The sequence below is a fragment of the Crocodylus siamensis genome, chromosome 15 (genome assembly GCF_052110815.1).
Source record: "Crocodylus siamensis isolate JL-2025a chromosome 15, ASM5211081v1, whole genome shotgun sequence".
Taxonomy (NCBI): Eukaryota; Metazoa; Chordata; order Crocodylia; family Crocodylidae; genus Crocodylus; species Crocodylus siamensis.
This window is the reverse complement of record NC_143409.1, coordinates 8,532,967-8,559,494: the sequence shown is the minus strand read 5'-3', so window position 1 is coordinate 8,559,494 and position 26,528 is coordinate 8,532,967. Positions and strand designations below refer to the sequence as shown.

Here is a 26,528-nt window from a genome sequence, read left to right as displayed (position 1 = left end):
TAAAGGGCAGATGAGCTCCATGTGAGCCAATGGCCATCTATACCAGGAGAGGAGACAGGTGCCTCCAGGTTACTTTGCCCAAAGAGTCACCAACGATGCACATCATCTAAGGAACCCCCACAGTCGCAGCAGCCTTGGGACTGACTTAATAATATATAGATATATAAATATATATCTATATCAACAGATAGATAGATAGATAGATAGATAGATAGATAGATAATCAAGTATATTATTGTATATATCCAGTATTGTATTATCAAGTATATTATTGTGCGTATGTGTGTATATTTTATTTACTGGCTGTAAATCTTTCCTAAGGAAAATTCAGAGTTTATAATTTCAGAAATAAGCTTTGAAATTTCCAGAGATGAACCTGGCACTCTTCTCTTCACAGGGGTTGAAGGGAGCCAGTGCATAATTATTTTAAAAAATGAACAATCAGTTTGCTTCCTCAAGGCAGAACTTGAATTCTCATGGATCTCTGGCATATGGGATGAGCTTACCTAACTAGAGGAGTAAATAATGCCCTGACATGGCATTTGTGATACTGTTTCTCAAGGAGTTGTCCCCAGAATTATACCACCTGCTGCTCCACAACAACTCAGAATATTCTCTTGATCAAGCAGTAGCATTTTGTACTTTTGGCACTATTTCTGTCTTCAGTCCTGGCTGGACAGTGGCATCATGATTTGTGTTACTACTTTTCAGACTTGTAAAGTCCCAGGCACAGCCCAAGCCACACAGCCTACTGGATGTTAGGGCTAGGTAGAAAGAAGCCAGGAGGGATGCAGAGAGCAGTAATCCTTAGTAAATGAAAGACAGCCTAAAATGTAATCATTATCCAAAACACAGATTCTGATGATAACCCAACAAATGTCATGTGAGATAGAAGTGTCAGCAAGCACTGGTCCACTTCGTTCACTTGTGACTGTAATGAACTGTTCTTTTAGGGACATCATATGGCTGTAAACATTATAAGCACAATCAGTATCATAAGCATTAGTAGAAGGTAGTACACAAACCAGCATGGAGTAGATTGCAGGAGATCAGCTAACAAAATGGGTTTAATTCAGGGCTTGAGCTTTCACCTAAATCTACATCTCACAAGACAATACAGAAATATAGGCCAATTCAACCTACAATTGAGGCAGTGGATGCCACTAAGAAAAAACAATACAGATATATCATCTATCAGTTTTAAACCAAAGCTGACCCATTACTTGGTGGTAGAGCTATGAAGAGAGTCCTGAATTCCCTGTCCTCCACTCAAACTAGACTGCTTCTACAAACAGCCTTTTAAAATGATTTCTTGAAGCGTAAGCTAAATCTGTTTCGTATTCAAAATCCAGCACAGAGTTAAATACCGCTGTACTAAAATTTAATTAAGCGAAAATACAGTGACAAAAATCTAACCTGTCTCTTTATCCTGCGGATTGGTTAGCACCAAAATCTTGCATGAAGTGTCATCTCGGTACACCGGAAGGAACCGCACACAGGAAGCATCAAGTTTCACCTAAAAAAAAAAAAAAAATGCAGGTAGCTGTGGTGTACTGACCAGCTGGCAAGAAATGCTTCATTTTTCAGGTGTACACACAGAGTTCGCAATCTTGGTCATGGCTTCTAGGAAGTACGTGGCCACACTACTTATAGACAATCATAGTTTTTAAGTGTTATTGTTAAAGTGTTAATTTAGACTGATTTAAATGGTCAAAACAAGTAACTTAATACTACCTTAATATAACTGGTGGCTCACCCATGTTAGGACATTACCTTGTGGTTTCTCTCTCTCACACACAGTGTTACGGAACAGGAAGCACATGTAACAAATAGCTATCAACAAAACTTTGCACTTATTATAGCTTCTTCTAGCCGTGGATCATGATGCGTTTTGCAAACCATTCATTAGGCTTCACCAGCCCCAGACGGTAGGAAAGTATTATACAAGACATTAACTGATGATGTACAGAAGGAAAAAATTACCATATTTATTCAAATATAAGAGGTTCATCCCTTATCTCACATTTGTACACAAGGAAACTTCACTAAATACATTCCTAGCCTTTCTTTTTTCATGTTCCTGTGACAAGGTGTTTAGCAGAATTCTCAGATTCATTAGTCTGCCAGGCCATGCCACAGGCGCTTCTGCTATGACCCCAAACCTGAGGCCTCTGGGCTGTCAACCATGTGCCTTAGTGCCTGCACCATCCCAGCTATTAAATACATTGTCATTTAACTGCTGCCAAAGGCAGCATGTGCTCAGTAATGTAAACCAACTATGAAGCCGATTAAAGGAAGCCAACACTGAGCATGACTACAAAACAAATGGCCCACACTGGACAAATATACTGATGATGAGGCTCTACCACAAGGATAGGTTAGTGTAGTCCAGGGTTCAGCTACATCTTTGGGCAAACTCCATTTATAAGATGCTGGCGTGCCAGAGATAGACGGGGACCAATTCTTGTTGTGGTCCCTTCCTAGGCCCCCTTTCCGCCATCTTGTCTGAGGCTTGCGTGCCAAGTAAAATGCCTTCATATGCCACACTGGCACGTTGCTGGCACATTATCCACAGGTTGCCTACCCCTGGCACACCCCCATCTAGTAAGATGTATGGTACTGTCCCTTGCACTTTGTTCTCCAGTGCCAACTCCTTTTCAAGTCATAGTGAGCCACTACACTGAATACACTTCAATTTCTTCACTCCCACAGCTGAGCTGTGCCTTTCTTTCCCATTTCCAATGATTTCCATTTCTTCACCAGCCTTAAATGTCTGGTGAACATCATCAATGGGGTCCCAGACAGTTCACCCAAAATCCTTCTGTGCCCTCCTCTCACAGCCTGTTGCATATAATTAGTGAGATCCCACCCTCCATGAGGCAGAGATGAACCAAGCTGTCCTGAGTCTCATCTGCATATAAATTTTTGAAGGATCCCAGGACTTGTGACAAGAACATATGGCTCCAGTCATGAGTAGAGGGGCTAATTAGCACTTTGTGGAGGGGGGTATTATCTGCAGTACACACACATACAAAACAGTGCTGAGCTGTGGGGTTACCACGGCTTGAATCGCTATTGATTCTGCAGGAGCCCAGCCCAAAGAACTACATAGTAAATCATGAGCTTTTTGGTTTAGGTACAGGCACACAGACCTAGAGGTGGTAGACTTACCTGGCAGGGGAAATACCATGACTACTAAGGCAGTTTTCCCAAGGGCAGAGGATAGCTACTTTTCTGGCATGGGGCGGTACCCGTGGAAGTAATGTATAGTTAACCTCCCACTTTCATTTCCAGTGGGAAGATCTTGGTTTTACACCACTTTGTGAAAATAGGAGACTTCTCCCTAGCTTGCTCCTGCAGCCATATGGCTGTGGGCAAACAAACCTCAGAGGTATCCAAACCCCAAGCCTCCATGCACTTCGGCCTGCATGTAGGATGGTTGCCAAATAATTTGAAAACATCTGAAGCCCCAGGTGGGGGTGGAGGGTGTTCACTGGTAGTAGGACCACTTATAGTTCTTGAATGACTCACAGATTTGGAATTGATTTGGCTGATTCAGCTTGGAACATGAAAAATTTTCCTTAAAAAAACCAAACCAAACAAAAAACCTAGAGGTGGTAGACTGTGTAAACTGGCTTTGAGCAAACTCCAGTCCTACCAGCAAAAATCAGTAGCAGAGGATGATGAGAACGCAGCCAAATCCACCTGGCAGAGGGATATTTGTCACAGGATCTTTCAAGACCCCCCCCAGTGGGGAAATAGACAGCGACAGCGAGGAAGACATTGAGACAACCGGACTGCAAAACAGTGATGAGGACAGCAGCAGCGACAGCAGCAGCAGATCCTCCAGTGGAAGCGGCAGCGAATGAACTGAGTTTTAAACCCAGTATGGTTTTAAGTAGGTACACAAATGCTGCTTAAAAGTGTGTTTATGGAGTACCTGTATTAAAAATTGCAGCAGTTTCAGCAGTGTCAATTCTGGATTAACTAAATTATTACAGGCATGGTTATTTCAAAATCAGCATTTTCAAATTTGCCCCTCACTTTCATGTACTCAGGGAGAACAAAGTTTGACAGTAAGTTGGGTGGGGAGGGGAAGGGGCTGCAGAGAAAAGCAGTTGGAAGAACAGAGAGTAAGGGGGCCACCCAATCCCCCCCCCCCCAGATTCATCTTCCCTGCTGTAGCAGTACGAGGGGGACAAACTATCAATTTTCCATGTATAGAGTCTAATTACTGGGGATCATCTTATATTCAGGGTCATCTTGTACTCAATTAAATATGGTAGCTAGGGGATCAGAGTCAATGATAGAGCCAACAACAAAACATGACTTTTCTGACCTCTTGGTCCTGGGCTTTTACTATTCTTCTTCCAAGTGCTGTGGTAAATAAATACTAATTGTTGTATACCAATAACTACATATGCAAATCAGGATTTATATATGCATAGTGCAATTGCACCCCAGTAAGTTTAGGTACAAACAAATTGTGTGTATAATTTAACAGATGTATTTTTGAAAACCTGGTTGTTGGCACGCATTTCTGTGAATGAACGTGTCGCACTCTAATGTCATGTATTTGCCCATTGGCTATGAACCCTAATTAAGCCCTGTGATATACCTAACACTGCTTGTTGGATGGAAGGAGAAACAAAAACTATGGATTATTCAAGGCAACAACCTTCAAATGAATCTGATAATCACTAATTCACAAGTGCCTGAACCCTGGAAACAAATATATTCATGTGTAAGCTTTCACTGAGCTATTGAAGAAACATGAACCTAATTGTACCACACATCTGACCTACCTGAAAATCTTAGTATCATCTATGGATTTTATATCCTTTTTTCTTTTTCTTTTTTTCACTTTTTAAAAAGAAATACATCATCATAGGCACCACAGAGGCACCTCTGAGCACCATTAAAATTTAAAGTCCAATGCTGTGCCTCTTACAAATATGGCCATTATGATTTTTATTTTTGTTTTGCAAGCATATGTGCTTCCTCACTAACAGCAATAGCATGAGACAGGCATAACTGAACAAGCTTTCCCTACGCAGAACTCTGGCAATGAACTTCAAACCTGAATTGCAATAATCCTGGCTATCCCCACCCTGAATACTTCCCCGGAGCAAAAACTACCATTCATAACAGACTGGGTGGTGCTTTTATGAGCTAAGCAAGTAAGTAACAATATCTAATATTCACTAGGCAGACCACTGCTCCCAGTCCCTACAGAAATGACAGGCTGGTTACCATAGGCAAGCATATAGTCAATCACAGCAGTCCTCACCTCTAAATTTTCAGGGGTGTGTTACCAAATTATGGCGCAGTGTGGTCATGCTAGAGGACAGGCTGGAGATTCAGGCTGACCTGGACAGGTTCACAAGGTGGGCGGATCAAAACCTGATGACATCCAACACAGAATTGCATGGTGCTCCACCTTGGGGCGGGGGGGAAGAACCCACATCATACTTACAGGCTCGGCAATGCTACACTCACTTGTGGGTCAAGACTGACCACAAGATGAACATGAGCCACCAATGAGATGCCACAGCCAGCAAAGCAAATAAAATTCTGGCTTGCATCTACCGATGCATCTCAAGTAAGACCCAAGAAATCATTCTCCCGCTCTGCTCAGCCTTGGTGAGGCTGCAGCTGGAATACTGCATCCAATTCCGGGCTCCACAATTTAGAAAGGACATGGAGAGGCTCTGGAGAGTCCAGAGGAGAGCCACACGCATGATTAGAGGTCAAGAGAGCAGGCCTTACGGGAGAGGCTGAGAGGCATGGGACTCTTCAACCTGGAGAAGTGCAGGTTCACAGGGGACTTGGTGGCAGCCTATAAGTACATCAGGGGTGTGCATCCGGATCTGGGAGAACGCCTGTTCACCAGGGCACCCCAAGGGAAGACAAGGTCTAATGGTCACAAACTGCTGGAAGACCATTTTAGACTGAACATAAGGAAAAACTTCTTTACCATCCTAGTCTCCAGAGTCTGGAATACACTCCCCACAGAAGTGGTGCAAGCACTTACTCTGGATACATTCACAAAGCATCTGGATGCTCACCTTGCTGGGGTCATCTGATCTCCGCTGACTTCCTGCCCCTTGGGCAGGGGGCTGGACCTGATGATCTCGCAAGGTCCCTTCCAGCCCTAATGTCTATGAAAATCTATGAAATCCCAAATGAGGTGAAACAGTGGTTGTTAGCTCAGAAGGCCACTGTTCTTTTTTTAATGCAGTTCATTTTAATTACAAAATATCAATTTTTATATTCCAGGTTACCCTGCAGAAAAATACAGCAGAAATAAGCCCACTGCTTAACCCTTTCTTGGCTGTACAGTTTATGTTCAGGTCAGATGAGATCAAAATCAAGTATAAACAACAAATCTGAACTCCTAGTTGAGGTCTGATTACAAGTCACGAAACTGAGATAATTCCCAAGTAAAAACAAAATGCCATCCTTAATCTAACCTATTGTGTCTAACTATTGTACGATGCACCACTTTGTGCTCCAGGCTTGTCTTCTCACCCCCTAACTAAATATCAGATAAGACTGCAACCAGGCCTGAGAGGTTGAGCTAAGAACAGAGTAAAATCCTTAACTCTGCGAGTCTGCGTTTTCAGTTGTTTTTATGCGATTACAGACAGTTCTGATCCAGGTCCACCAGAGGGCATTAAAAGAGTATTCTACGGCCAGCCACTCTCGTTTCCCAGACTGTATAAAAGTTACCCTACATGAACTGGATTTTTTCTGGAAATTGCTGCAAAATATTTTCCAAAACTGCATAAGAGCTGCTGTATTCCATGCAAACAACGATTTCCACTAACTATGGTATTGCCTCAACGCTCTGCAATAATATAAACACAGCTGGTCCAACAGGAACTTTTGTTGTATAAAAAGGGGCCCAGATACTTAACGTTTCATCCCGCAACTGAAGTTACAAAATGAAAAAGCCCTAGCCAACCATGTCTCAGACAGTGCAGGGCTGATCCCTTCAGTCTTGTCATCTAAGTGCTTTATCCAAACTGTCGACTATTTCTGTTCAAAACGTTCATCAGAGGATTCACAGTAAAAAATATCCATGTGATTATGGTTTACTCACATTAGAAAGAATAAATCTCTAAAGTAGAAAGAAAATTGACTTCTGTAAACCGACCTACGCTGCACAAGATGATGCAGAGCTGCAGATTTCAGACCTGATTTTAAGCTTCCTTCAAACTCACTTTCGGGCCAGCCTACGTGAATAAAGCCAAATTATTTTAATCAGAAACATAAAAGAGATCTTTAACCTCACCACGCTAGCCTAGCTGTAGTCACAAACAAGTTACCATTGCTAGTGCCCTTCATCACCTCTAAAATTACTTTTTTGCCATCGCCTAATTTTTTAATTTGAATGTAATGCTATTTATTACCTTCTCGCCACCAGGCATGGAAAAGAAGTCGGGAGACGATGAAGCTTGCTGCAAAAGCTTTGCATAGTACGCCTCAGCTGCTACCTGGAAAATTTCAGGCTTGCCACCTGCAATATCTACGGGGTAAAGTTGCCCTGTGGATAAATAAAACAAAAGAAAAACACCAAGATCATGTTTTGAAAGGAAGTTATATACATACATTTTTAAAAATCTGCTAGTAGACTGTGAGAGCCTAAAACAGAAAGATTGGTAGCACTGGATCTTTCTACTTCTTTACCCTCCAGGAAAAAAAAATTTTTTTTTGCAGAACTGGGCCATACAGCAGTAACCCACATTTACCACCTTTAGACTGAATATGCTTGACAAACATCCTGCTCAGCTGAAAGCTTCTTGAATCTTTTTTCTCCCAAGCTTCTGAAAACGCAAGCAGGCTGTTCACGCTATTCAAAAAGAAATAAGAAAAAGTAATCTCTGATGCTTCCAGTGTTGTTGGAAGGCCTCTCCCGTTGCAGATCTGTCCGTGGTCTGTTCTTCCACTACAACCTTTTAGACTCAACGCACCCCATGTCAGACTCAAGACACTGTTAGGAAAGTGCCAGCTCTTAGTTTTCACTTTTTTACTGCAGAAAAATAATAGAGCCATTCTTCTGTTACAAAGAACTCAGAAAGAGCATATTAAGGCCGAATAATTTTAAAACTGGATTGGTACTGAAAATATCTGGTTTTATCTCGTGAATCATGCTTGCGCACCTAAGACTGCTAACATCGCATGGCAACTTGCAGCACCCTTGAAAAGGGGTGCTGTGGCACCCTGGTTGAGAATCACTGCACTACAGGGAATTCTCCCTCCATGGAGTCACTTCTACAACTCATATTCATTATGTTCAATGTTAGATATCTATCTTCATAGTTGTTGAAAAACATATTAAAATGTTACGTAGAGAAATTCCCTTAATGATAATAATCACTACTCTTGTATACTAATGCATGAGACTTGCTTCTGCAGGATATTCCTGAGAGGTATTTGCTGATAGTATACAAACTATTAGTATACAAACTAGCTGATTCAGATATTAGATATATCTGAATAGGAGCATCTAACATGCAGTGTTATCAGCATTAGGTATACCTGAATAGAAACATGCATATATTCAGATGATCTCAGATGCCACCTGTTACCAAAGGTAAGTAATGTCACACAATAGCATGATCCCTGATTGCCTGCTGGAAAAAAGAAAATAACTGCCCACTCCCCCAACACTCCCTGATATTATAATGTAGTATAATTAGCCAAATCCATTGCTAGAGCATCAAACACTCTGGAGACAGACTGTTTCCTAGCTCGAGAGGACAACCTTCTTAATTTAAGGCTCCTCACTAACTCTGCCAGTAATTACTGTACATCTCATTCTGGGGACAAAGGAACAGCTCCATCATGGTGCCACATTTAAGGGCTAAAGTTCTTATAGTCCTGAACTCTGTTCTTTTGATCCAGGATTCGCTCCCACCTGGCAGGAGAATAAAGTGAAATAGCTGCAGAGGTAGTCAGGAAGCATAGAGCAGGGGGCGTGGATTTTGCAGGGGAGCTGTGATGATTTACTATATAAAAATTGTTGGGCACTCAGACTACAGTGTTGGGGACCACAAAATTGCAATAGGCAGAAAGGCAGCTTTCCAAACGTAAGATTTGTTGTCTCAGGTCCACAGAACGCAGAATCCTGCCTCTGGCAGTCATCAATACCCATTTCCTTAACAAAAAAGGAGAGAAACCAGCAACCTATAATTCACCACTATTCAGCACCGGACAAAAAGGGTTTAAATACTCCATTCCTGGCTTTTGCAGGCAATCAGCTTACATCCCGAAGCTTGATAGCAGTGCTACGTACTGTGTCTCCGAGCACTGAACAGTCAGTCTCTAGGTGCTGCTGTGCAAATGGGTTCTCAGAACATGTTTGTATCAGAGAAAATGGGAGAGAAAGGAGCATTGCAACACGGTCAGGCTCCGTCACACTGTAAAGTCCTAGCCAGCAGTCAGCAGAGGAGATTTTTTTTTCCGCAGCCATATAATGTGCTACCCCACCGGTTCTGTACAATAACAAGCCATGTCAGGTAAAGGGGCCATTCGGTATGTCGGAAATCTAGTGACGGGAGGATGATTAGATGTGCTGGTTACTTCCTTTTGAACAGAGGAGTGCCCTGAAGAGTTGCTTTCCATTTTTTTTTTAAATATCTGTACATCTGATTTAAGTTACCGCACATACCCTAACGTATAAATTGAGTTTCTAGCTATTCTAATATATGGCAGGGACGTGTGCAGCACTCACAATGCTACATCCTGCCATTAGGATAAAGCTACTTAATGAAGAAACATTGTTTTGTCCTCTTCCTCACTGAAAAACTACCCAACTAATACCTTCAAGTTGCATTGGACTTAGCTAATGGGGATTAATTTGGAGAGCTGTGATATAACATCACAAGGTAAATATTAAAACAAGTCAACAGCTCCCCAGCACAGCCCTCCACAAAAAGCAATAAGTAAAATGTTTCTGTATTCTCTTTTTTCTTTTCAGGATGCAATTTTCAATGAGTTTTAGGAGCACTGACAGTAAGGTTTGTGCTCCTAACTCATTTGGGCACTTTGGGAATTGCCAGTTTTAAAGGTCTGGATACTTAGTTACGAAATGAGGTAGGTGACCCACACTTCGCCTCTGTAAAAAAAAAAAAGAAGAAGAAGAAATTGCAACGTCTTTTCGAACGCACAAACAAAAACATTTTCACGAGCTTAATGTCATTCACAGCAAAGACTTATTATATGGTGAAAGCATAAGAAAGCCAGAAAAAGAGGCTTTTTAAAAACCTAATCATCAGTCTCCAAATAAGTTGTCAACTTGGCTTTAAAAGGAAAGCAGCAATGTTTTCCTAAGGATGCCTTGGGCTTGAGGCCCCTTTCAGCAGCTCGGGACACTTGGACTGCAAGAATCCAAGGACAGCGTTTTGAACAGATTTAAATTACAGGATTTCATTAGAGTTTGATCCTAAGCAGGAACAACAAAAGAGCACATTGTACCAGCCAGACACCGACCAAGCGTTTCTTTTTTTAAATGGGCAATGTGCACAAAGGGTTACCACCCGACGGCGGAAAAAAAAAAATCATAAAAAGGGGGCCTCTCGCTGCAGCCACAGAGGAGGTACCATATAACCATAAGGAGAGTAAATTTAGAACGGGAGGCCTACTGCATTCGAGGGATTCCAGACATTCCAGCCTTCGCATTGCTGCGGCGCTGGACGGGGCTGCCATCTTAAATAGCCACCGCCGGTAAACAAGGTCATGACATCACATAGGCCGAGCCGACAATGTCAAGGACAGGCTTGCAGGTAGGTATCTGCCTTGGTCTTTTATATAGCAACTGCGCACATTGTTAAACAGAGGGTGGGGGGAAATACTCCCAATGCAACCAGCACATAAGTACGTACATAGATATATGCACGTTTATAAATGCAAATACATCAATATTAGAGAGAGATCTATTTTGCATTCAGATTCCGGTTTTTGAGCATGCAGAGTCAGTCTGGAGACTACTGGGCAAAGCCACATTTTACCGCAAAAACAAAAAAGTAGTAAATTCTGTCTTTTTACGGTAACATTTGTTCTCATTAAATAAGGTCCTCAGATAGTGGAAATCAGAGTGCTGCCAGTCGCATCAGTGAAGTTTCATGTATTCACACTAGCTAAGAAAAATCTCATCTTTAAAATGAGAAGCAATATCTAGAAATGACTATAAGCAAAGCAAAGCAAAGCAGGGCACTGCACAAGCTTCCCACATATGGGTCAGCCCATGTCCAACTTGACCAGCAAAACCCCTTGCTACACCTACATCGAACCCCAGATCATTGTAGCAATTAAAGTTACTGTTTCAGCCCTGAACCTCAAATGCAGATCGATTTTTTTTTCTGCAATATCCCGTGCTATTCCAATCCCAGATTTCTCCAAGATAAGCACTGTTAATTAAACTGGATTATAAGGTGGTTTTTGTAAAGTGGACAAATCCCCTTCCTTTAGAAGTACAGGTACTTCTCACTTAAGTCATCCCGGTTAACATTGTTTCATTATTACATCGCTGATCTGTTAGAGAATATACTCGTTTAAAGTTGCACCGTGTTTGGTTATAATGTTGCTTGGCCACCACCTGCTAGTAGGTAACTACTGTGATGTAACTTAACATCATTTCTCTTAATGTCACATTTTTCAAGAATGTAACCATGACGTTAAGCAAGGAGTAGTTGTAAATGAAGGCCAGACTCACTTTGCACAAAACTGAAAGATTGAAACACAGGTGTCCAAAAAGAAAAGAAAATCAGGCTTATTCACTACATGTGCCTGATCTCTAACAAAGCCATGGATCTAGTCAGACATGGGATAGTGTGGGGGGGTTTCCATCGTGAACTGAGATTTGGATTTTTGTAGACTAGACACAAGCCTTGTCATTGGTGATCCAGTATGAAATTCACTCTAGGCATTGAAGTAAGCCTGAAATATTTTTCCACAGCCCAATGAATTTCTTCTCGGTATAACAGAAAACACAGGGTGCACATATTTTAATATGAAACTCCACAAGTGAAACAACAGGCTGTTACAAAGCCATGTCCAGGAAGGTAAACCAAATCCCCCAATCAACCTAAATATCTTAAGGCTGTGGCCTAACAACAGATCTTTACACAATCTAAATGAAAAACAACTAATGACTACAGCTTGTTCATTTTCTCTAATCTCATGTTTTTTGCATTAATTTATTTTTTACCATTATACAGAGAGCCCATTAACAATTGGTGAACTCTCAGAGTTAGCTGGCTGATCTTGTTAAAACCCTGAAGAGTTATACAATAGATGCTGGGTCCCCATTTCATTTACAAATTAACTGAGATTGCCAACATGCTGCTATCCTGTTTTACCATTAATCCAGTATAATATCGCCTAACTAGCATACTGAATATTGCCTAACTAGCATATTGATTTAAACCCCTCCTTGATTTAGACTCATCTGTAACGATATCCATAGGTGAAGGGAGGCAGCAGCCACCACACTAACTCACAGAGTGACAGAATGAATTGTGTGACATAAGGTACTTCTTACATGTAGCCCTGCCTGGACATCTGCACACCCACCAGCTTGACTCACCTGCACCCACTACTGTACCACCGTTCTTGATGATGACACACTCATAGGCTAGGGACAGAAATTGCACATAAACTGGTTTAAGTGATCTGAAACTGGCTTAAATGTGTAACAGAACAGGAGTTCAGTGTGCATAAACCGCTTCCAAAATGACCAAAACCAGTTTAAGATAAACCTGGTTAGATGTAGTATCAGACTTAACTGATTTAAGTTAAACTGGTTTATGGAGTGTCTGCCCCAGATCCCTTCCTGATTCAAGTTAAGTCACAGTCCCCCAGCATCCCAGGATGTTTTGCACCCCAGGCTATGCTGTCTGCTCCAGTGGAGAAGAACTGGCCCTAACCACAGCTATCACTAAAGCCTCTGCTCCCTGCCAGCACTTGGTAGCCCAGCAGGAAGAGGGGGGCAAGGACACAGACCCTCAGATCCCCCTAGCCCTCACTTGTACAGGACAAGGGGAAAGAAATCCTTAGCAGTGGGCTTTTTGCCCCTGCAGCAGCCAGGTGAGCAGGGTTGACATCAGTTCAGCCCTGCCTCCTCCCCACCCCCAGCCTGTGGGTGAGGGGAGCAGGGAGAATGCACTGGCTCAGCCCCCACAACTGGAGGTCTGCCTGTGCAGGGGGGAAGCCACAATTGGCAGATTTTTGCTCCCTGCAGTCAGGTGAGCCGGGCTAGGGTTGGTTCAGCCCTGCCCCCCACCCCCTAGCCCAGGTTGCTGGGTGGCATGGGCTCAGCCCCGCTCCCTTCATAGCCCCCTTCCTGGGCAGGGAAATGCACTGGGGCGAGGAATGCACCAGCCAAGCCGGGCACTGGTTCTCCCAGCTGGGTTCTGGTGGGAACTTTCACTGCCACATGCCAAGCAGACCCAAGGTGGGGGGGGCTTTTTGTAACCCCTATTCCTTGCCTGGCTCGCCAGGCAAGGAATAGCTCAGCTGCCTCCCAGGGTGTGGGTGGGCCTAACCAATGCCCGCCCATCTCATCGGTCTGCAAGTTTACAAAAAGCCCCCAGTGGGGGCTTTCCCTCCCCACATCGGGCAGACCCCAGATGGGGGGGTGGTGTGTTCACCCCGCCCATCCCCCACCACTCATAGGTGGGAGCTGGGGAGGGGGGAATGGACTTAGCTGATCCCAGCCCAGTGAGCTGGGCTGTGGGGGAGTGAAAACCCCCCGATGGGGTCTTTCCCCCATGCCAGGAAGACCCTGCCTGTAAGGGTTGATGTTGGGCCGGGTGTGCACACATTCCTCCCCCATAGACATGGGGCTGGGGAGGGGGCAGGAATGAGCCAAACAGAGCCCTGCTGTCAGTCAGTGCGGGGGAGTGAGTTGGGGCTTTTCCTGTGCCAAGCAGACCTCAGTTGGAGGAGCAGGGCCAGGTGGTGCGTTCCCCCTCCCCAGCCCCCTCTCAGAGGCAGGCGGTGGGGAGAGATTTTCTGCTGGCTCTCCCCTCCCTGCAGCTATGGGGGGGAGAGAGGGGTGTGGAACTGGCTTGTGTCCAGCAACCAGTCATACCTGGGCTGCCACCGGGCTGGGCTTAGCAGTCTTAGGGAGTGTTTACATGTTCATTTAATGCACTTTTTGGTAATGCCCAATAAGTTTAGCACCTCCATTGTGAGGTATTAGAAAAAGGTGTATTTGCCTATTTTAATGCCCATTAATGAAAGTGCATGGGTTTTTTATGACACTTTTAATGTGCATTAAAATAGGCTAATGTGCATTTAAGTGCATGTGTAGATGCGCCCATAGGCAGCTGGGCATGAGGGGTGGTGTGCATGAGTACCCCCAGGCTCCTGGCAGGCTTCTGCCTGTCTTGGCCACCCAAACACTGAACATCAGTTCAGTCTGTTATCAGTTCAGTTAGCTTAGACTAACCTGCAAAGATTGAATCAATTCCGCCTCGGGCTTTTTGAACCTCTCTGCTTAGCTTGAACGACAGTGGCTGCAGTCAGATATAGCTACAGCCATATTGTTAACCAACAAACTGGTAACCGAATCATTTCACTGCTAGAAATATCAGTGAGGTAATTAAGGTACCTCAAATATTAATCATACGCCCAAGAAAGATTTCACCTGTTGAGTGGAGAATTTCAAGGGTTCTCAAAGCATTTTAGGAGAGGCAGTGTAAAGTGAGAAATCCTAGTCCTACTGCAGATAAGATAGGGCATAAAAGGCCGGTGTGTTCTGTATTAAGTTAATCAACCATATGAGCTGTGTTTGCTATAACCTGTTCTGCAAACATGTTGTAGAGAATGACACTGTGTGCACGTATTAAGAGGTGCACAATTAAAGGGGTCATCGGTCACCAAAGAATATATTTACCGTACCATGAATAAGAACTGGCCCGATGCATGTACGTGTGTGTTTGCATACCACCATCACTCACCATTCATGAGAAGAGCTCAAGAATGCAAATGCTCAAGGCTCAGAAACAAAAAGATAAACAGACAGAACCTAATATTTATTCTTTTTAAACTTGATGATCAGCTTAAACTCATTTTTTTAAACATTATGACGGCATTGCTCATTTTAAAAAAAAATCTTATTTTCATGTTATTATCATAATCAATAGACAAACGAGGCAGGACTAATGTAGGAGTACATGATTTGTAGTAGGCCGGGGGGGGTTTTGTTGCTTTGTTGAGTTTTCCCAGACAAATGCCTCTTCATGCTGCCAAGTCACAGACACAGCAGTATTTTACATTTATAAGAACAATACCATCAACCACCTCGCAACTTAATTCTTTGCCCTTGTGATTTGTCCAGGCATGAAAAATATGTATCCTTAAAATGTACACAAAATGTGTATTTAAATGTACACAAAACAGATTATGTACATCATAGTCATATCTAAGATACAGCAATCTTTGGAGCAGAGAAGGGAACTGGGAATAGGACATCTAAAATGCTATTCCTGCCAAAGCATTAACTCCTCTGTCTCTTTGCCCATCAGTTAAATGTGCGCAATACCTACCGTGCCACAGGGGTGTTACCAGGCTTAATTCATTAAAGCCTGTTTAGAGATCTTTGGATAAAAAGCATTCTCTATCAAGGCAAAGTAGTAATATCCTATATGCTGTAAAGAGCCACTGCCAAATAGACTGCCACCAGAGATTGCTATGGCAGTAACATCATTTCTCTGTACTAGAGAGAAGATTTTTTGCTCTTCTGATTGATGCACAGGTGACTTTCTCACCGCTCTCCCAGCCGTAGGAGCTCTGTGTTTAAACAGCAGCACTCACTACCCAGTACCAAGCCTTCTCCATTTCTTTAATTGAGCTTGAACTGTTCGAAGCATGTGGTTATCATTAGACTACCATATTTGTTTAACCTTTCCAAGGAAGGAAGAGGTCTTTGGCACACTCCCGGGAGTGCATGCAGAACCTGACTCTCATATCCTGAATTTAATTGAGCCAGTAGATGTAAAAAAAACCAAGTTCTCGTGTAAGTGAAACCTCCGTCACACCATAACAATGTGTGGTGGCACTGGAGCTGGTGGGTAAATACTGTGGTGTGATGCGTGTCCAACATGGCACAGCCGCTCCTAACCACACGCTGTACATCATTAATAGGAAGTGTGTTCTTCCTCACTGCATTGCTTTTCACCCTCTAGTAACAGAATAACCTTTCTGGGAACTCAGGGAGGGGAAATGTATTGGTTTAAATGGGCCTTTCTGTTTGGCCAAAAATGCCAGCCCTGCATTATTCTCTATTAGCGTTCAAACAATAAAGAGAGCTGGGGGAGAGCAAACAAAATAGAAATTCCTGCCTGAAATGAACTCCTCTGTGGAAATTGGTAAATGAAGGTAAAAGTGTATAAGCAATAAATAATCACGATCACATTGCCAGATAGTTTAAATGGATGATTTCTATTTAAGCAACAGATGCCATGTACTGTGAGTGTTATCACTCCAAAAAGGGTTATGCAGCCCAAACACAGGAAGCCGTTGTATTATGCATCCTATTCATGGCTGTGGGATTTTGCTACCATGTTAAAAATAGATATATGACAAATTTAGCAAAGGTATAAATAGCATGGGCAGGAGGGGTATAATCCTGCACGGATGGTGCTGCGCATCTTTGACAGTGGGGTTTGAAGACACCCAGCATCTCACAGGATTGGGCCCATTAGGCCAAACATCGTATCAAATTCCTGGACTAGAAAAGTGATCAGAGGCCTGTGACACAGAAACCATCCTTAAATGCTATTTTTCTTTTTAGCTCTTTTGTCAACAAAAACATTTTTAAAATTCAAACAATAAACTTACTGCTTTCAATACTAAAATGAAAATATTAAAATTTAGGAAGGGTCTCACAGATGGGCATTTAAGCTCTTAAAGTTAACCTGCTCTGCATTGGCCCCACCACGAAGACGGCAACCGTGCATATATCTCCTCAAACTGTTCTTTGCATTCATTCTGCACCAACCCTTCCCAGCAACCCCCAAACAGACATCCAACCATTGCACACATTAATAGATTTCCATCTGTATAGGCCTGCTACCTCCTGTCTTCTCCTTGAATGCAGCGTCTGGACTGAGACGCTTTATGCACAGTAATCTGATGCAACTGGGTAAGGCTGAGATACTGCAGCTCAGAAATAAAGCATTGCAAATAAAAACAGTAGCACATCATTAGACTGTGAATGTGCTGTCAGGTGCACAGCCAGACTGCCAAATATTACTCCCTTTTCTCAGAGGTGAGACACACAAGTGCAGAGAGATTGTAGAGTGGGCTAAGACCAGGGTGGGCAATTATTTGGGGTGAAGGGCCGCTTAACAAGGTTTGGTGAGCTTTCCAGGGCTGCATGGGTAGCCTCGCCCCTTGACATTGCCCTGCCCCCTGGTTGCCATCTTGGGACTGGAAGTCCTATCCCTAACCCCTGACCTTTGCCACTACAAGTCCCTCCCCTTGCTTTCCCCTCCCCCTGAGATACTCCTTTTGGGAGGAGCGGGGATTGCCATCTTAGAACCAGAGAAAACAAAATTGTACACTAAACATCAAACACCTACTACAACATATTTTAGTTTTATTACAAAAAATATTTTTGTCATGATTTGTATTTGTGTACAGTATATAGGGTGATTGCATAACAACTCAAAAATGAATTCTTCATCTTATATATTATGTGGAGGGGTATGGCTGGGGTGGGGGATGTATGTTGGGGTGTGGGGGGTGTATGGTGGGGTGTGAGGGGTGTGGGTGTATGGTGGAGTGTGGGGGTGCGTATGGGGGTGTGTATGGTGGGTAGGGGTGTATGGTAGGGTGTCAGGGGTGTGGGTAGGTGTTTGTATGTTGTGGGGGGGTATGGGTGTGTATGGGGGTCCGTGTGGAGGTGTATGGTGGGGTATGAGGGGTGTGGGTACATGTGTGTATGGTGGGGGGTGTGGGGGTGTATGGGGGCATGTATGGGGGTCTGTGGGGGTGTATGCATATGCTGGGATGTGGGGGGAGTGTGGGAGTTTGTAAGGGGTTGTGGCTATGTGTGGGAGCAACAGGGTATATTGGGGGGCATGTATATGTGGGGAATTGTGGGGGCATGATGTGAGTGGGTGGCATTTGTGGGGTGTGAGGGAAGGTGGGGGGATATAGGGACCAAAGTAGGCAGGGTTTGCTCAGTCCTTTCCTTAGCAGCAGTGATCCCTCATGGCTGAGGATGTTCACTCCCACGGGTCAAGGAAAGGGTTGTAAATGAGTCCATTGATGGCTAAGAAGGCCAATCCTAGAGCCACAGACTTTCTGACAAGTACCACAGGTGCTGGTTAAAGGGAGGGCTGAACCACAGATTTCTCAATCTTGTTTCCTTTCCTTCCATTTCTGTTGTTTTTCTGCCTCCAAGGCAAGATGGTTTTCCTCAAAGTAAGATGTACCTTCTCTCACAAGGCGTTGCCTTGTAGCCCTGTCCCTGGCTGGTTTTTCTCAATTTATGTTAATACCCTACTTGTTAATGGTTGCTTTGAGGGTGTCCTTGAAACGTTTCCTCTGGCCCCCATGCGTCCTTTGTCCTTGATTGAGTTGGGAGGATAGCACCTGTTTTGGTAAATGTACATTAGGCATGTGCACGCAGTGCTCTGTCCACCACTGCTGATGTTGAATAATCAGCGCATTCATACTGGTAGTGTTTGCATCGGTGAGGACGCTGGCACTTGCGTGACGACTCTCTCACTCCATGGCAAAGATCGTCCAGAGGTAGCATTAATGATGGTGTTCCAGGCTTTTCAGGTGGTCCCTGTAGGTCACCCAAGCTTCAAAACTGTAGAGAAGAGTTGGGATTACCCCAGGCTTATACAGTAGGAGCTCCGTTCAAATCCTGATGTCATGATCATTGAGCACATGATGATGCAGTCTTCCAAAGGCAGAGCTGGCGCGGCAGAGCTGGCGCATTGGATCCCACTCGTCGATGTTGGCCTTCTTTGAGAGATGGCTGCTGAGGTATACAAAGTGTTCAACATTCTCCAGTTCCTGTCCATCAGTGAGGATCTTTCCTGGCGGAGTTGACTGGCCTAGAGCAAGGTGGTGAAACACTTTTGTTTTTCTAATGTTAACGGTCAGTCCCAGGCACTGGTATACTTGAGAGAAGCAGTTAAGGGCTGTTTGTAAGTCCTCCTCCATATGTGCAACAACAGCACAATCATCAGCATACAGGTGTTCCACAGTCGAGGACAATGTAACTCTGGTTTTGGCACAGAGGTGGGAGAGTAGAGAGAGAGAGCGAGAGCGGGTAGGTGAAAGACAGAGAGGAGAGATAAGGATTAAAATACAATTCACCTTACCACTGAGGAGAGAAGACTGACTCCATGCAGACACAACCTCCCATCACAGTAAACAAGAAAAGAGCCCAAAGACGACAGCTAACAACTGAGTTTGGAAAGCATTCTGGTTCAAAGAGGCTTTCATTCACAGGGGAGATGGCAGAAAAGCTGATAAACTGAACAATTTGAAAAAATATCTGCATCTCAAAGCCAAGGAATATTTTTTTTTAATTGCAGAGTCTCTGTCCCCATCCCCACTCACCCTTGCATGATAAGACTAGGATTAGCAGTTAGCAATCCATTAAAAACAGTTCTTTAGTAGTGCCATCATTTAAGCCGTGTGTGGAGCTATACCAGGGATGGGCAAAATGCAGCCCGGGGGCCAGATGTGGCCCACCAGGCCATTCTATCCGGCCCACAGGGCCCCTAAAAAAATTTAGAAAATTACTATTTATCTGCCCCTGGCTGGCTATCATGTAGCCCTCAATGGTTTGCCAAAACTCAGTAAGTGGCCCTCCGCCCAAAATAATTGCCCACCCCTGAGCTATACAGATTTTCAGAGGTGCCATGTAGTCTTAGTTCATAATTTCAACTGGCACTCTCAGTGCTCAGTACCGCTAAAAAATCAGACCCAGTGTATTCTGTCCAGAAAGCTGCTTCTAATGATCCAAACCTGCCAAGGTGCCAACTGCCTCCTCGGAGGTGCTGAGCCCTCCTGCTAATTGCTTGCAAGAATCAGCCCCTAAGTCAGACTCCTTTCAAAATGTAGATGCATTGATTTAAGCAAGAGAGGGAAGGAAGAGGAACGTTTTCCCCCAGTGGTTTTCAGGCTTTATAGCTATCCAAACTAAACCTAGGTACTGCCAGGTTTATGGAAGTGTGAAAGTAAGTACTTCACCTGTCCCACCCAAAACAGCTCTCCTTGAATTTCTTGCTCTAAGAAATAACTGAATCTACTTGAGGAAAAATGTAACCGTCTCCATTGTTCTGTGTGCCATTGTGCCAGCTATTCTGCAAGTCTTTGAGGTTGCTCCAGAGCCTAAACCCATGCAGTGTTTTATTTTGCTTTTTCATTTTGAACAGCTCATAGGAGGGGGCTGGCACTGTACTTTCTATGCACTTGACAGTAAATATGAGATTGTTTAAACTTGCTTTACACAGACTCATCTGTATGGACACATGAAACCATTGCTGGTGGTTAAAAATGCAAAAGGCTCTGATAGTAGTGGCTCGACAAGCAGCCAAAGATATGACCAGGGGGAAAAAAACCTCAGCGAGATGGTTATGACCAGAATGGAAGAAACAAGGAAAAACACATGGCTTGATTTCAGAGCAGAAAATTGACTTAGGCTTTGCATAAACGAGAGCATACCTCCAAGCTTGCTGATCTGCAGTCTGCCTCGGAAAACAGAACATGCAGTCTAAAAGCAGAGCCTATTAAAAGGCATAATGTTTCTAAACAGCATCTGTTACGTACTAATAAGCATTACTTAAAGGACACAGGCCTCCAATTGCTACCAAACATGTACTTATCTAAAACTGCTGCAAGGCAATCTTTACAAAAGTGTCACATGACAGTAAGGGAATCTGAATAATACGGCATGTTTTTATTTAAACTGGCTTCAGTGTTGCGCAGGAAAAATATGGAGGCACTTTCTGAGATTTTGTGACACTGTTCGTGGAACTTCACAGCAATGAGTTACAAGAATAACAGCGGCGGAGCAATTTGCCATCTGCTGTCACTAACAATGTGCAGCCCAATCACTAGACTGCAGTTACAAAAATTTAAAAATGCAACTTTTTTTTTTTTTTAAAGTAGCCTAGGATCTCTCCGTAAGCAAGCAAGACCATTTACTTTGGATTGGGGTGACCCCAGGGTCTGTCAATGGCTGCGTAAGAACATCACCTCAAACAACAGTGCCTTGCCACAAAAAGTGCTCAGGAAACTGGCCTTGTCACTGTTACACAATGGCCCAAATGCACGCTGTTTATATAGGGTCTCATCCCACCCTCATTACCACAACAGCCAAGCATCACTGCAGGAAGCAAAGTGACTAACCTCGGGCATGTGTTGTTTATTCCTTCTTCCTCTCTCCAAGGAAAAAAGTGCATTCAATGAAGTGTGTTTGTCTGAACAGGGTTTTTTTTGCTTTCCTTTGTTTGTGGTTTTGCTGGGAAGGGGGCGGAGGAGGGTGGAGTCTGGTTTTACGGTCTGGGATTTGTTTGTCTGTTTACTTCCTCCCTTTGGGGGCACTGCATTTATGCGAGAGAAGGTGAGAGCACAGAAATGCACCTTCCACATGGATGAGTTGCCAAGGAAGTTCATTGCACAGTCTCGAGCCAGCTCCCAAGGAAGTTCCATCTCCTGCAAAGAGGAGGCAAGTGCTCCTTACACCAGAGAAGCATCTCTGCCAGGGACGACATGTAGGGGGTGCACACAGGTGCACGTGCACCCCCTGAGCATGGTGGTGCACCCCCTACAAAAAGAAGCCAACAATGTCACCCCACCACCAGCAGTGTCTGCGAGCGGCCCGTGATCGCCACTGCCAATGCTGCTGGCAGCATCTGTGGGTGGTTGCCAACCCCTGATCGGCGCTTGCCACCCCACCCCGCCAGGGCTGGAGGCACCTGTGGGAGCTCCATGCTTACCGCCGCTGTGCTCCCGCCGCTGCCACCACCAGCGCAGCCGTGCCCCCCCAGCCACCAGGGGCACACGTCATTCATGATCTCTGCTGATCACATCTTGGGACTTCCAAACTAAGTACAGACAGGCAAAAAGCCTGAGTCTGAATTGATTCAATCTTTGCAGGTTAGTCTAAGTTGTAAGTATTGACCCACTAAGCAAAGAAACAGACATTCACTTTTGATTCAAGAAATGCAGCCACATGCCTGCAGTGGCTCAAGCCAGAAGCTGAAGGGTGCTAGAGCACGGCTCTCTGGCAGGCAGCCAGCATGGGGTGCATGTTTGCTTCCTCTTCCTGCTGCCCCCAAGGTCTCTGGGATTTGCAGTCCAGACTCATTGCAGTAGGACTCTGCAGGGTTGCTCATCACTTCCTCTTCCTGCTTCCAGATGCCTCTAAGTAGGCAGGGCAGGGCAGCTGCATACTCAGGAGAAGGGAAGTTTAACCCCCATCCCTGGCCCCAGATCCCAGCAGAGGTATGCCGGGGGGGGAAGGCAGTAAGCCAGCCGTCACTGCTCCAGCTCTCTGGAGCAGATAGCCCAGCCCAGCCCAGGGCTGCAAAATGCTGGGGGACTCTGATTTCACTTGAACCAGGAACAGGTCTGGGACAGACATAAAGCAGCTTGACCTAAATCAGTTAAGTCTGATACTACATTCAACCAGGTTTATCTTAAACCAGTTTCAGCCATTCTGAAACTGGCTTATGTGCACTGAACTTCTATTCTATTCCAGGTTTAAACCAGTTTCTGGATCACTTAAACCAGTTTATGTGCAACTTCTGTCCCTAGCCTCACTGGTCTTTCGGATGTGCTAAGCGGGGCTTGTGCATCTCATTTGGCAATGCCTCTACAGTCCTGGGACTTTAAAATTCCATCAATCCTGGAACAGATCTTTTCTGGATGGTAAACCCCATCCGTTTAACATAGACATCATGAAGAAAAAAAAACAACCCCAAACCTCCCAGAAAGACAGGTGGGATATTAAGTCTCCCATTCCATATGGGCTAAGCTAGAAGTACAAATTAGACATTTGCTAACTACCACTTTTTTCAGTAAGTGTCTTTTCCATTTCATGGGAACCTGAGCCTAAATCTGCAAATGTTGCAGGGGGGTAGGGGGATACAAAACATAGGGGTAGATACTATTGAAAAGAAAGAGCTGAAGTTCCAGGTGAGTAGCTGGCTCAACATTAGGATTGGCACAGAATCTGCACAAGAAAAAGGAAGTTTAATTTTAGAGGAAAGGGAACTCAATCCTGCAAGCTGTATTCACATGCAAGTCATGGGACTGTACAGCAAGTCTCAGAATCAGACCCCAAAAACACATGCAGTTGGAGCAGGCAGAGAGCATGCAAGCTCAAAAGTACTGCATGCACAAGCGAAGTGAAGGGCTGTCTGTAGTACATTCACATGCTTTGCTTTCTTGTGGACCTGTTGCCAGCTGCTGCTAAATTATTTTTCAGCTCAAAGATATCCAATTAAAAAAAAAAAAAAACTAGGAATGCCAAAATTAGTTCCCAAAGGAGGGGATCGAGTGAGAGAAGAAACACTCGACACGCAGAATTTCAGGAGCAATACAAAAGCGAAGGGGGAAAAAAGTGTTTACAAAATCTGAAGTGCTTGGCAATACAATGTTTGTCTGGACAAGAAACACCACATTGCATTCATCTGGAGATATTTCATTTAAAAGCATCAGCAGGATTGAGAGTCTTCCAAAAACGCCAATACCGTCGCTAGAAATGTTTGACTTTTGTAAGTGGCTGATAGGAGGGGAAAAGAAAGAGCGATCAGACTCCAACACGTTTAGCCACGAGCAGTGAGAGGAACTAATGAACAACATCATTACTTTATTGAAGGAGATGAAGGAGCTGCTTTAGATCAATGGCCGCAGCTTAAAAAGTAGGAAATAAATTCACCTTCTCTCGATTTACCTGCTAGCTTGACAAGCAAAGATAGAGCATGAGAAAAAGCAGTGTAAATGCTAACTGAGGTGATGCCGTCGGCCCGCATCCAAGGGAGTGTGTGAACAGAGATTCTTGGACGCGCTCCTAGTCAAATATAAACCAGGAACACTCCTCACTCCAGTCTCTCTTGCAAATCCACTGTCAAGTGTGCGCAAAGACCCACCTGTCTCAAAGTCAAATCTATTCCCAAGAATCAAACACTGGCTTGTTTATGGCTTAGTCACTACTGCACTGTGATCTCTAATTTCGTTTCTGTTTTAGAGCAAGAGAAACATACCACCCGTGGGTAATTCTTTTCATTCTGTTGACGGCTGCTAGAAACCTCTGTTGCAAATTCATTTTTGCTACTCCCCCTCCCCCAAATTTTTTAAAGATGAGTTTGTTCTACAACAAATATTTCTAGCTGTGTTCCAAACCTTTCCAGCCACCACTGCAGCGATGTACAAAGTGGGAGTAAGTACTCTGCAACAATACACAGGAAAGCTCAGTATCTCTCTTTTCTATATCACACTGATCAGATTAACCACTCTCTCGTGGCCAAAAAACAACTCGACTCTCCATCACTTTGTTGCCTTTAAGCCACGAGCAAACTTATGACAGGATAACTGCTGGGGATGCTCTGGTTTGGAGGAAAGTGTGTGTACACCTGCGTGTATATGTGCACATAGTCTTCGGGTCCTTCTCATTTTCCTTATGGTCCGTCACATGCTCAGACACTCAAATCCCCAAATCACTAAACAGAGCTGACAGATACAGCTCTCCATATATAGAAGCAGCTGAGGTTTGGAGGAAGCTGTGCTGTTTTTATTCTTCTTGTTACTACTACTGTTATTATTAACCACTACCTTGCTGTAAGAATCTGATCCAAAGCCAATAAAAGTAAACTGAAGCCTTCCCATTCATTTCAATGAGGTTTGGGTCCAGCTCTAAAACAAACACCTGGAAAAAGTCTCCTGAGAGCGGGACAGTAAGATGCTTTTGAGATGCAGAGAAGGCTTATCCAGATCATCTCTGTGTTGCACCCAGGAACACTTCCATAAAGCAGACAATCCACTCTGCACAGGCTAGCAGTGCCACCTTAGTGCACTGCCAAGAAGTATGACCCCCATCCATCTGCTGTACCTCTGAAACCCGGAAACAGGGTAGTGGGGCTACCTCAGGTGTGCCCCCAGCCGCCACTCTCAAGCTCAGGCCCTTAAGAGCAGTGGAAAGAGGGTGGCTTCAAGCACCTCGCCTCCAGGTTCGGCAGGTGCTGGCTGAGCTGAGCCGCACTCCTCAGCAGCAGCCTCAAGTGACAGAAGCGCTTTAGGCAATTCCTTCGTAGCAGCCCTGAGCCCCCAGCAGTAAGCACAGCATTGCCTCCTGGGTGGGACTTAGCACCCGCAGGGCAACAGCAGGTGGGCAGAGAGGCCTTCCAGGCTGCGATGCCAAGGTGGGCAGACATCCATGCCCCTGGCAACCGGGCAAAGTCTCCCACGAAAGCACCCACGAGATACTGCTTCTATCATAGATCAAAAGGCAACATCTGCCTGTGACAGACACGGGTCCTAGGGACGTAGGACTGAGCTGCCTGCTGTGGAAGCAGGGGGCTTACGGGCTGTAACCAGGTGTCACCTCTTGAAGAAGGCAGGGTAAAATTGTACCTTATAAACTAAGCAAAGCAGCTAGCTAGCTAGATAGATGGATAGATGGCCGACTCTAGCAACGCCACAACCTCAACCAAGTGACAGTCTGTTTCAAGATAACGTTTCTTGCCCTGGAAGTGGAGAAGAGAGCACAGTGGAAGCACAAGGAGAGGCCTCCTAGCCTGTGGCCTACTCTCCCCAGCAGAGACCTGCAACCTCGGCGGATGAATCTGTAGCTCAGAGATTAGACTCTTGAATCACCTCAAGACCCATCGAGGACCCACAGCAGAGACTGTCGTCCTCCAAGGGACAGATGGCCAACAACGAGACGCAGCGCAGCGCTCGCTACATCCGAGGCGGCCAGCTTCGGCTGGGGCAGGTCACAGGGAGCAGTCCTGCTCGAGGCGGTTGGGCGTGGGGCTGCCGCACCCCGGGCAGCTGCACCCCAGGCAGTTGTACGTGGGGGCCTTGCACCCAGGGCAGCTGCACATGAAGCCGTTGCACCGAGGGCAACTGTACATGGGGCCATTGCAGCCCGGGCAGCCGCACGCAGGACTGTCACCCCCAGGGCAGCCGCAGCCGGGCAGCTGCTGACAGGGAGAGCTGCAGAGGCAGCACTGGGCAGCCGAGCCCGGCGCCCCGGGCCGCTGTGGGAGCCGCGGCAGCGCCGGGTCCCGCACACACCGACACACACGGGCCGGGGCCGGGCCTGGGCGGTCTCCTCTCACCTCTTCCTTCCCGCCGCGGCCCCATCACTTCCTCCTCCGCGCCGCTCGCCCCGCCCCCTCCCCGCGGAGCCCCGCCCCCGGCGCTGCGCGCTGACGGGCGGCGGGTGCACGGGCTGAGGGGGCCGCGCGCGGGGCTGTGGGGCTGGGGCTGGGGCCGGGGCCGGGCGCGGCCTCCCGCCCGTCCCCCCCCTCTTTTTT

At 45.2% G+C, this 26,528-nt stretch overlaps 2 protein-coding genes across 6 annotated transcripts in view; one reads left to right on the top strand and one right to left on the bottom strand.

Annotated features, from left to right (window-relative positions):
* The window catches only part of LOC149852089 (protein FAM169B-like), a 56,673-nt gene extending 30,273 nt beyond the window's left edge, over positions 1 to 26,400 (bottom strand). The window contains exons 1-4 of one of the 4 annotated variants that reach the window (XM_090029485.1): positions 21,984 to 26,324; positions 21,394 to 21,699; positions 7,416 to 7,549; positions 1,417 to 1,516 (exon numbers count right to left, since the gene is read on the bottom strand). In XM_090029485.1, the coding sequence (XP_089885611.1) occupies positions 1,417 to 1,516; positions 7,416 to 7,433 (118 nt within the window). In that variant the 5' untranslated portion in view covers positions 7,434 to 7,549; positions 21,394 to 21,699; positions 21,984 to 26,324. The other 3 variants (XM_090029483.1, XM_090029484.1, XM_090029482.1) reach the window with 3 other exon arrangements.
* PGPEP1L (pyroglutamyl-peptidase I like) overlaps positions 10,472 to 26,528 on the top strand; it is a 53,874-nt gene continuing 37,817 nt past the window's right edge. Inside the window, exon 1 of one of the 2 annotated variants that reach the window (XM_090029487.1) lies at positions 10,472 to 10,790. In XM_090029487.1, coding sequence (XP_089885613.1) covers positions 10,770 to 10,790 — 21 coding nt within the window. In that variant the 5' untranslated portion in view covers positions 10,472 to 10,769. The remainder of the gene's footprint in view (positions 10,791 to 26,528) is intronic. The other variant, XM_090029488.1, reaches the window with a different exon arrangement.